Here is a 12,596-nt window from a genome sequence, read left to right as displayed (position 1 = left end):
TAGAGCAACATGCAAGAGCTCCTGCTTTGGCAAAGAAAACCTTCTGCTATAGAACAGAGGCCAAGGAAAGGTACTAGCATACATCAAGTCCAGTACATCTGGCTTGTTGTTTAAACACTGTCCACCAATCCTACATTACAAAATGTGGTTAGAAACAACAAAAACAACCACCAAAAAAAATCAAAATAGCTTAAAATGAATGAAGGATTTTGAGGGCACTTTAATGTTTTGTGGCAGACACTAGTGTAGCAAAATATAAGCCAAAAAAACATCACATTTCATTTTACATTGATGACTAACAATGTAATTTGAATTAAGCTTTTCTACTTATACTGAGTTTTTTGCACTTGACAACTGGATTTCCTGAATGGCAGGACACACTAGTGGAAGTGGAAGAAAGACCAGATAACAATTCTACCATGCATTACTCAAATTAAGCATACATGTGTATAACACACTTCAGATATTGCTGTCATTTAAAGAGTAGTTTTCTGTATTTCCAACCACATGCAAATGGTCTGTATGGGAAGAATGCTTCTGGCTTTACAAAGAAAATTATTACAATGATATAGCAATGCTGAATTTTCACTTGTTTGTAGCCCTCTGTTCTGGTTTCAGCTCAGAAAGAGTTAATTTTTGTTCTAGTGATTGTGTGAAAGAAATTCCAATAACGAATATCAATAGTGCTGGTTCAGTTGTTGCTAAGTGATGTTTATACTTTTCGAGGACTCTTTTCAGTTTCCCACAGAAGCTGAGAAGGAGCATAGACACAACAACAGAATGGCCAATGGAATATTCCATACCATAGGCATCATGCTCGGTATATAAACAGGCGTTGGCTGTGGGATGTAATCTGCGACCACTGATCAGGTTGGTGCCAATTCGCTAGGCAGCAAGAGTGACTTGCGTCATTATTACTATGGTTATTTTCCTTTTCTGTTATTGTTTATATTAAGTAGTCTTTATCACAACCCATGAGGAATTACTTTTTTCTCCCCTTTGCCTTTCCCCTCCTTTTCTCCCTCTTCTCTCTGCCTTTCTGGGGGAAGGGGGAGAACTTCACGAGCAGCTGCGCGATCCTAGCTGCCAGCTAGGGTTAAACCGCCACACCCTCAAAGCACCTTTTTTAAAACAGTTTGTTAATCTTATTCTAGAAAATAGAAATTAAAATTATTTTAACAAGGAATTAAAGAAAATTGCACAAGTGACAAGTATTTTGTTACTCTCCCCACGCACCCCTCACAGAGCCTAAACATGTTTTATATGAAGTAAAGCACTGTCAATTAAAAAAAAACCACACACAAGCGCACATTACAATCTATCCCTCAACTCCGCAATCCCATTGCTTAAAACTTATGTTTAATTGTTACCCAACAGTGATGGTAATGGTCAATAAATCATTTCGCAGATTAAACAAGTTGACAGATTCCATAAACTGAATTAGTACTTTTGAAATTTAAAGTTATTTTTACTGTCACAATCATGTGCTTGAAAATCTCAAAGATTATTCTTATTTTCTGTAAATAAAATTATTCAAGCTTCCATCTATACCAAAATTTTAGTGCTGACTTGATCACTGAGGAAGATGGAAGTATTATCAGTGAAAATACTACAGATTCTCAGAAACGGATATATCAAATCTGGTGAAGTAATGATATAGTAAAGAAACCTACATTTCAACTTAAGAACTCGGCAACTGCCCGACTACATCAGTGTCTTGTTAAAACTAGATGGCTCTCGCTGGTCTACTGCCACAAAATCAAATTTAGTTAAGTATTAATATTCATGTCATATATGGCTGACAGCAGGCTAAGTCAGATAGGTACAAATAATCTTCAAGAGCTTAGAGCATCGAAATGTGGTTTCACTAGCTTCATTGTTAACTTATTTATATATTGTAAAAATACAGAGGAACTGATTATGTCATTGCTGGACAGGAAGTGAGGTCATAAATCAATAATATACTCAATAAAATGCATAGATCAGAATCTCAGCCCAGGGAACAGGATGTAGTGTTCTCTCTCTGCTCGGGATACCAGTGCAAGTGTAGCTTCAGAGGCTGTTCAGTAGGTCTTGAAGTGGTTCAGGTGCCTCCTTCCCTAGTTCAGTGCCCTACCCTCATTCACCAGGGAATTTAAGTTAAAAAGAGCACCCTGCAGACAGCAATGGTGAAACCTCCCAATAGCATCCTCTCTGCTCAGCAAAGCAGAAGCTCAACACAGCAGAGAACCTAGCCCAGTATTAAGTCTTTTGAGAGATAAGTCATTGTTGTCAAAACACTAGCTTTTTCCCCACATTTAAAATACTGACTTTCAATTGCAGAGCTAACTTTGAAGACACTAATCAATCATTTTTTTTTTTTTAATTGCATGACGGTAACAATCCTACTTAGACAAAATCAGACAAAATTTTTCCAGAAGAAAGAGTGGTCTGTCACAAGAATTAAAAAAAAAAAGAAAAAGCACCAAACACAAAACAAAACACTTTGCAGCCTCCCAGAATATGTAAAGTTTATGTAAATTAGTTCCTTTATTAGTCCTAATATTTGAATTTTTCAGACCCAATTCATCTGCTACTGTGAAACAAGTGGTGCAGTTCCAGAATGATTCCTTTGCATATTGATGCAAAGCTTTTTTTTTCCCCCTCCTGCTCCCAGTCTGTTAGAATTCCTTGTGTTTTGAATATTGCAGACTTTTATACATCTCTACAAAATTTTCTGTTACAGAATCACTCCCGCAGGTACCATTAAAAAAAAAAAAAAATCAATTTTTTTTTTTTAAGCATAATGTCCTTGTCAGCTGACACACAGGTAAAACTTCTCTCCTATTAATGTGTCTAAAACAGCATTTCTCAAACTGTGCATTATGATCCCACAGTGTCCCAAACTCTTAGATGGCAGCAGTCAGTAGCACTTCAATCCTCCCTACACTTCCAGATGAACAGTAATTCACTTACTTCAGAGAAAAAATAAAAGAGCTGGCTAAAACCAGGTATAACTAGATGTTTTTTGTAAAAGCAAACCAGCTTAGGGATGGGTAGCCAGCAGAGTGATGATAAAGACTTCCTGTGACTGGTAACATCTGGTCTGCATTCCCCCAGCCCAGAGGAACTGATCAACTGCCTATTCACAAAATTACAGATGGCACAGGAGCCAGAAGGGGTCACTATGTAAAACAAGTAGTTTAGGGAACAGCTACAGGAGTTCTTAAACTATAGAGTTTCAGTAACTCAGTTGGCCATTGCAGCAACAATCACCCCAAACCTTCAAAAAACACACCTGACCCCTCACTGCTACAAATCCTTCCCAAACCACAAGTCCCCACTGCCTGTCTGTACACTGAGACGCCATCACTTGAGTGACATTCACCATTCCTACCAGAGTTGGATGTCATATTTTGAAGTCAATTTAAAGCTCATAGACAATGCCAGGTTTACAGCACTAAATCTGAAAGGGGGCAGTGTTGTTTAACCAGAGAGTGGTGCTATCTGTCAATGTTAATTACAGCTCTTCCTGCCAGGGTTTTTTTACAAGAAAGTAGGCCAGCAGGAAGTGTCATTATATTACAGCCTGTGGCTCTGTGCATGTGTTCCTAAGTTGACAGTCAAGAAACGTCCTTTAGCATTCTTCACTGTCTTTTTCCATATGAAAAACAAACTGCTCAGATTGCATAAAAGGATGAAATATGCTATCGTATGCATCTGCTAGAACAGAAAGATACGGGTATGTAGAAAGCAACTTCCTACTGAGGTAATGAAAATAGTTCCTGGTGTGTTCATGATGTAAGATATTCCTTTTTGACTGACAATAAACTTAAGACTATTAAAATGAAACTTTCCTAGTTTTTCTTCACAGCCTTCATCTCAGTTTAAAAGAAAAAAAAAAAAAAAAAACAAACAAAAAAGACTGATCAGCAGTAATAAGGCTTTGGGGGACAAAGGAAAGGAGGAAAAGCTAACAAGGAAAAATATGCTGCTGAGCTACCCACCCTGATCAGACAATGCTCAAAACAAGAGAAGTTTGAGTTACTCATGACACTTTCCTCACCTCTGTCTTTTCACACTTAGGTAACCCAGTCAATGATGATATTGCTTTAAAAAGATACTTTAAAAACACTATAAAACATTAATCAAACATGAAACAAAGATATGCATCGATATGGAGCAGAGTTAGGTATTGTCAAGGAAGGGGGGTAAAGTTTCAAGGGACTTTGAATAGTTCTAGGAGAAATGTAACCAAAGCTTATCAAGCATTTGAAGATATATTGGTCACCACTTTAGAGAAAGTCAAAGTAACTTAGAGATCACAGGTAACGGATTTAGACAGTTGCAAATGCTAGTCCAAGTGAATAGCTACAGTCAAACTTTCCAGATTCAAAGCCCCTACATCAACCCCATTGATAAAAATACATTGCCTTAAATTCTATCACTTAACTGCACACACAATTTTTCTAGAATAAACACTTTCAAAGCATTAAACCTATGAAAGCATAGAAAAAGTGGCTTTGCATTTGAGAAGCAACCTGAAAATGAGCTTTCTGCAACTTCTGGGTCTCAGAGCCCTGCATTTCCCATGAATAAGATGTTGTAGAAAAAAAGAAAAACCACCACACACTCAGTTTGAAAGCAGTTCTGAAGCTAAGCAACTGACTTAATACCACTGTATCTGGTAATTTTCTCAAACAAAGGTTGCAGATCTCATAAAGCCTTTTGTACAACTCAATGTATTAAGGAAATGGTATCAGTCCAGTTTCATGAACTTAATTCTTGGTAGACACTAGAATACATTAAATGCTTGGCCTTATTTTTCCCCAGAACTGGGCAGTCATTGTTGTAGTCTAACATATTCCATGGAACCAGTGTTCAACTGCTTTTTTTCATCTTGTTTTTAAATTTAGATATACACTTATATTTTTGTTGTCATTGTTGTTTTAATTTTCTACAGGACGATGATCAGTGATTCATTTTCAAGACCAGTTAGTGTCCATATCTCATTTTTATCATTATACCCCTTAAGTTAGGCATTGCCTAAAGAAGTTGTCAAAATAAATCATTTAGGAAATAATAAGAAAACCATTTAAATGTAATCACTTCTGAATCCAACTTTAGAAGCCTGACAAATTCAATTTAAAATTCCATCAGAAATTAAAGTATAGTTTAAACTAAATTTCAAAAATAAAGACACTGGCCATGATGTAGTAACATTTAAGTATGCTATAAAAAAAGTTTATGCAATATTCACCGATGATTCAAACCCCAAACAATTAAAATTGAAACATCACGTTTCAACATGAAAAACGCCTATCAAGTAGAATAAAGACCTGGTAGGAAAAGAGTTCTTACCTTCATAGATAGCTTTGAAGCCTTGAGCACTGACAGCAAAATCTGTGGTGAAACAGAGGGTGAGGATAGAACCTGTGCTCACAATAGATGATGGAAGCTGAAATCCTGATAACCTGTGCAATAAAAAGGCACAAATTATTATAACCTTTAAAATAAAGAAAGTAAAGCACATCAGTAGGTGTGATGAGCGTCCTATTTCTACACCTGAACTGCTAATGCATTATGCTTTTTACCCTGATGCAGCCTCTGCAAAATTTTAAACATGTTCTTCAGCTTTTTAACCCTCCTATTTTAACACATCTGTGCAGTCTCCAACACAGAACGCTGAAAGAAAGACCTGTTTGTCTTTATTGAAGACGAAAACAGATAACTTTTTGATAGGATTCATTTCAAGATGGACACAGGTAGATTTAGGACACGTAGAAGTAAATACCCAGCCAGACTCACACAAAGATGCCTAGTACTATTTGAGATAGCGTGAAATATCCTGTCTGTCCTCCAGCTGCTGCTTCAGAAGCAACATGGATCTCACATGTTCAATGTCATATATGTCAACTGACCAGAAAACAATAAAACCTTCCATTTAGCAGCTTCAAAAAAATTGCATTTCCCCATCTTATTAGCAGTCTTACCTTTACATACAAACCAGAATGCTGGATAAGCTATAATTTCATTGCAATACTGATTTTAAGGTAATAATAAATAAATAAATGGTTTGATTCATTTGGAGTATAAAACAGATGGAAAACAATGCCTACATCCTTTACTGAAACATCACTAAAGATATTTTTTAGACCTGGCTGTTGCTACTGAGATGTTGGTTTCTTAATGATTAGAGTAATTTTGCACAAGTAAGACTTAAGACACCATTACTGTCCCACAAACCCCAAACTACACTGTCAGTTTATATCACTAGCTAATTTCTGTGTTTTGCAACAGAAGTGATCCACTGGTTACAGGAAGACGTATCAGAAAGCCACCTTTTCTTCAAATTTCACCCTGAAACAGCTTCTTGAATTCAGACATTGTAACCGTTCATCAAAAAAAAAACCAAACAAACAACCACACAAATAAAAAAAAAAAACAACCAAAAACCCAAACAAAAAACACCCCACCCCAAAAAATGCTTTCATATACTTTTAACCTGGACAGTTAAGACAATCCATGCCTTTAAAGAAATCCCTTGCCTTTGAAATTTATTGTACAATGATGCTACAGTTCATTAATTGGCATCTGGAACTACAGAATATAAATAATTGTAAATAACATACTAGTACAGCAGTATCACTGAACTAGTAGTTCCTTGCAAAATTAGGTTTAAGACCTCTCTCCTATATAAAAACATAATTCTATGCTTGAATTACACCAGTCAGGTGGTTCCCCTTCTCTTTCCAATTTTAAGCTCTGGAAAACCAACAGACTCAGATGAGTCAGATATCAAAGTGTGGAAAGCTTTAAATACAGATGAAGGCATACAGTCAAGGCAACATAAGTCAGCAAAATGCTTTCTGCAATCTTTTTCCTTTGTTTTTAAACAGCACATGGGAGACAATTAGCTGTTTGCTCTAATCTTTTCACCTTCTGTGTACTTGTCAACCTATTACTCCTATTCCTTTCCACCTCATTTGCTCCAATTCCAGAAATAACCAGGCCAATTTTTTCCCCTCAGTCTTCAAACTACAGAGATGCCATGAGGGTTGCCACATCTTATGTTCAGATTTTTATATGTTCTCTCACCTTCACTAGATGTTGCAGGTTTAGGGAAACGTGCCTCTTGTTCTATTTAATAAATTAGAGTAGTTATCACTACATCTGGTGTACTGTATGACAGTTCATTATTAATTTAGGATATGTATTTTCTGATCTTACTTACATGTCTCTTCCTTCTTTGAGGAGGGATCCAAAGAGTTCTGGTTTAAGGATGCTTTGCTGCTTGTTGTCTTTTGACAACACTACAACATTTCCTGGATCTAACATTTTTTGCTGAACTATAGGAAACTAGCACACATTGTAGGGGAAGAAAGGAAAATCAGGCTGAAACACACAGAGCAACAGAGGCAGCTAGTCTGAACGCTTCACACTACATAGGAGATCTAAAAACAATAAATATGTATACATACACACACACACAAAAAACCCCCCACACACCACGAAACATGATAAAAAGACACAAAAAAAGTTATATCAATGCAAAACTATAAAGATTTAGCAACTTCATTCCTGAGGAATGTTTGCTCCACTTGGCAAGGATTTAGTTCATATAGATGAACTCATTTGAGCAGCGATTGTTTCGAGCAGCGATTGGACATTCCAAGCTCGTGTTATCATTTCTAGACCCAAATGCTTTGATTCAGTTATGATAGTAAGTATCATTCCTATGACATGGATTCTTTATCTGCCCAATAAATAAAACTGTGTCCATAGTATCCCCCTTCAAATACTAGAAGATCATTCTTTAGGCTGACATTGCAATTCACATTAAAGGAAGACAAATATATTCTTCTATACCTTAAATCAGAGCACTTAAAGGTTTTACAGACATAGGAAAAGGCAAGTATGTGGTGAACTTCAAGGAATTAATACATCAACTTGAAATCTATTTTGTCAAATTCTTTATATTACAGTAATCCCAAAAAAGATTATGGAAAAGTCTCAAATAGAAGAAATCTATGTCAGTCATTCAACAGACTATCTGGGTGCCTCTACAGTAGCCTTGTTGCCTGAAATATTTCTGAAAGCACTTTTTCATAGTATTCTAATAAATTCAGGGAGATCAAATGCCATGAAATTGAGTGCAAACAAAAACTAGACAGCAGATGAAAAATCTAGAGTGTTATTCTTCAGGCATTTCCAGAATTAAAACACCGCTAGCCTACCAAGTCATTTTTCCCCCCCTACTAGCTTTTTCGCTAGGTTACAGCTCATGAATCATAATGTGTTTTGCACATTCATTTCATCATGCAGAAAAATCACACACCTTCGCATGTTGCTTTACTTTGTAAATGTATCTTGGCAATTAATGTGGAGGCCTTTACTGCAACCAGAAAGGGAACTGTTTAGACAGACAAGTGTGTGTGCTAAGAAAGCAGAATCATTTCAAGTCCCTCTGCTAATAAAATCGTCATTTGATAAACTTGCACTGCTTCATACTGAGCATATGGCAATACCTTAAACGTAAAATATTACTACTTCCTTAACTTTCAGCAGCATGAATCTGCACAAAATGCACACACTAAAATACTTTTTAGCCACAGATGGAATATATTTGGCTTGTCTATAAACATAAAACAGAACCTGTAATAGAAAACACAGTGGTACACATGCACTGAGTTTAGCCTCTGTTTGAAAGGAAAAAAACCATCGTATTTCATTCTACATTGTCATTTCATAGATCTTGACGTTCAGCCATTTCTAGTGATAAGGCCTATAAATACAGAATTATTGGGTTTGGTTTTTTTCAATAGCATACCAATAACGTACCCAGCAGGTCCAGCTGGCTCTGCTCAGAACTTTTACGCCCTCTACTTGTGACGGCAGATTTTGGGACTCCCTGTTACTAAATAGATAGCACAGTAAGTCCTTGGGGGGAGTGGCAATATAGCTAGGGGTCTATAGCAAACGATGTACAAGAAGAAGCTGAAGGAATGGATTTCTTGAGCCGTTAGAAGTTGACAACTAAGGGGTGAAGCTTACTGCTGTCTTTATCTACCTATTAGAGCAGTATAGAAAAAGACAGAGGCAGGTTCTTTTGGGAAGCACGTAAAGGATGAGAAGCAACAAGCAATGTTCAACAAGAGAAACAGTACAGTTTTGTATTACGGAAAAAAAAAGAAAAACACCATGATGGTGGTCAAACATCAGGCTAGATGCCCAGAGAGGATCTGGTAATCCTTGGAGATATTGGTAACTTCAACGGGCCCTGAACAGCACCATCTATCTTCAGACTTGGCTCCAATATCAGCAGGAAGTTAGATCGGATAACCATAGTCTCTCCTAACCCAAGATATCCAATGAATCCATGACCCATAAGGAAGGCATGGGCACAGTCCCTATCGTAAGCAGCTGTTGCAAGAAAAATGAGAACACTCAGCGGTTTCTGAGGAAATACATAAGTACAACTGGATCAACTAAAGTTTTAAATTATTTGTGTAAATTTATTAGGGACTGAATCTTTGGCAAGTGCAGTTATGAAATTCTACCAAGTCCCAGCTATTCATGTTGAAGCTGACAGATCTTCAAGAGAATGTTTACAGCTGAGCTGATCTCCACAGGTGTTTCAAAGATATCCTTGACACAAAAACAGCTCCAATTTTCTTCCCTCAAACAAGAACTATCACCTTCTTGTTCCCAGAGTCACTAGGGTTTGGGATTTTTTTTATTTAAATAAGAGTTTTGCACTGCCCTCATGGTTGAAATGGTCAAATGAAGCTTTCCAGAATAGCTCTATCAGAAACAGCTATCCAGCATGAAGAGCCTCATATGATCAGACCACTTCAATTATGTACTGATTTCACAATCAAAAAAAAAAAAAAAGAAAATGCAGTTGCAACAAAAAAAACAGTAGCATTGTCACCATTTTATTTGCTAACTTATTTACTCCTACAGCTGTCTACTATACAAAGCGATGTGTGCAGGTTACCACATGCGACAAAATTTTGTCAAGGTTTAACAATTTTTCTTGGGAAATTTAAAAAAAAACAAAACAAAACACCACACCTTAGAGCCAGGGGAGACCCTGTGCCCATAAGGACTGAATCTTTTTTCAAATTAGGCCAATGATATCTATGAAGACACATTATTATAATTAGAAGGAGAATCAGATCTGTTAAGCATTTTTAGAGTTGTGCCTGACATACACACGCATATATATACATATATCTACATCTGAGCTCTGCTCATACATCTGTACAGCTTGTTCCCAGAAACAGAGGAAGTAGCCAGAATCCATTTGGCTAAGATAAAACATTCTTGCCTGAAATTAACTAACAAATGTCTCTTGCAAAAGCTATTAGCCAAAAGGATCAATGTTATTAATAACAAGGTAAAGTATAAATCTAAGTTTCAATGAATTATCCCCGAAGCAATTTTAGGCAAACCATAGTAAATGGTAAAATCTGAGATTATTTTCAGCCCTCTCAAAATCTGTATAAGGAACAAATGTAACATTTTGTCCCATTTTACCATAAAGTAATATAGGTCATTAACTGCCATATGAAGCACCAAATAGCTGTCTGCCATCAGTGTCATACCCTTTCAGGTTTTACATACTATTGTTAAAATTGTCATTTGATGTAGAGGAGCTCACTCCATATCAAACTCCCCATACCACATGAAAACATAAAGTTATCAGCAGGTACTACCTCAAAGGTCGTGCTGATCAACCACAGATCAGAAAGCGAGGCAAGTCAAAGTCTCTTAAGGACTAAAGCTTTAGGCTATCTGTTGTAGTTCTCCAGAAATACCTTACTGCATCGCAGAAGTCAAATACTAGGTACAACACACCAAAAAAATTTTCAAAAGGTGGTATCTCATATTTGGCTTAACTGGAAATTATCCCAGAACTACATTGTCATTAAAAAGCAGGCAAAACTCCTCCGTGTTTTAGGCATCGAACATCACCCAACAGCTAATAACATGTATATGCTATTACGAATCTGAAGAAAAAGCAATCAAGATATTACTCTACAGATTCCTGGCATTTATTCTCAATTTTATTAATGCCTTTGTGGTGGGTTGACTGGCCAGCCGCCAGACCCCCCACCCAGCCACTCTCTCACTGACCCTCTTCAACAAGACAGAGGGGAATAAAATAAGATGGTAATCTTCCTGGGTCAAGATAAAGACAAGGAGACTACTTACCAATTATCATCACAGGCGAAACAGACCTGACTTGGGGAAAAATTAGTTCCATTTATTGCCAATTAAAATATGTTTGGATAATGAGAAATAAAAATTAAATCAAATCCCCCCCCCCATCAGCTTCACCCCTTCATTCCCGACACCGCTACCTCTTCCCTCAGGCAGCGGGGAACGGGGTCAGTCCATAACAGCTCCTCTCTGCTGCTCCTTCCTCATCACACTTTTACCCTGCTCCACCACAGGCTCTCCACAGGCTGGGATTTCTTCAGGAAACATCCACCCGCTCCACCATGGTTTCTTCCATGGGCTGCAGGGGAATCTCTGCTCCGGGGCCTGCAGCACCTCCTCCCCCCCTTCTCTCACCTCGGTGCTCACAGAGCTGTTTTTCTCGCTTTTTGTTCCCTCTTCCTCTCTGTGGTGTCTTCTCTCTTTTCTTACATCTGTTTCCCCTGAGCCCCCATTGTGTGTGCGGGGCTCAGCCGTGCCCTGTGGGCGTCGGTCGGAGCCGGCTGGAACGGGCTGTGTCCGGCCTGAGGCAGCCCCGGCCTCTCCTCACAGAGGCCGCCCGGGCACCGGCGCCCCGTACAGCCTTGACAATGCGAGCAGAGAACACTACAAAAGCACCGTGCACCTCAGTTTTAGGTATTGAGAAGTCAAATAATTAATAGTAAATCATCTTAGTTGTTTGAATCCATTTAAACTACCTGAGCAATCTGGTCAGAAGCAAAGCTACTGCAGTAGTTTACACGAAGGTGGTAAATCCAGTTATGCCGCAGAAGACAGCAGCAGCGCGATGAGAACAAACGCGATTCCAGGATATGTATCCATAAAGGGACCTTTCAGGAAGCCACATGAGCTCTGAAGTTCCCTTCCACAAATAAAGGGGAGACTGAGAGATGCTATTTTAAAGCTGTCAGGCGCAAAAACAAACAAAGAAAAAAAAACACTCTCGTCTTCCTGGTTTTGAATCTGTTAAACTGAATAAGCGCATCTCTAGCCAAAGGCAATAGTTACAACAGGATAGCTTTCCATACAGTAGGTATGGAAGCCAACTGGAAGTATCTCAGAGAACAATGCAGTTAAGAGAAAAGCAGTCTTAGTTGCGTATGAGCACATACAGGACAATTTAAGTCCTCTCCAGGCACAGCATTTTAGCATCGAGTTCAGAGTTGGAAGCTGATGGTGAGCAGACAAGATTACAGCCAGTCAGAAAACCTTTTATATATACATATACACACACACTTCTTCTTCTTTTCCCAAAGACCAATTATTTAAAAATAGAGCTTCTCTCAAACTTTTTTAAAAGCGTAACAGAGGAGTAGTAAGGGTTTAGTTCAAACTTTCTCTTATAGGTAAGTTGTAGTTCAAAACAGAGATTGATACTTCAGAACAGTCCA

General features: G+C 37.9%; 1 protein-coding gene across 2 annotated transcripts in view; it reads right to left on the bottom strand.

The window, feature by feature from the left end:
* CSMD1 (CUB and Sushi multiple domains 1) overlaps positions 1-12,596 on the bottom strand; it is a 1,197,532-nt gene that overhangs the window by 840,371 nt on the left and 344,565 nt on the right. For both annotated transcript variants that reach the window (XM_063330346.1, XM_063330347.1), the window contains exon 3: positions 5,341-5,453. In XM_063330346.1, coding sequence (XP_063186416.1) covers positions 5,341-5,453 — 113 coding nt within the window. The remainder of the gene's footprint in view (positions 1-5,340; positions 5,454-12,596) is intronic.

This window comes from Chroicocephalus ridibundus, chromosome 3, assembly GCF_963924245.1.
Source record: "Chroicocephalus ridibundus chromosome 3, bChrRid1.1, whole genome shotgun sequence".
In the NCBI taxonomy this organism is placed as follows: Eukaryota; Metazoa; Chordata; class Aves; order Charadriiformes; family Laridae; genus Chroicocephalus; species Chroicocephalus ridibundus.
This window is presented reverse-complemented; position numbering and strand designations above follow the sequence as displayed.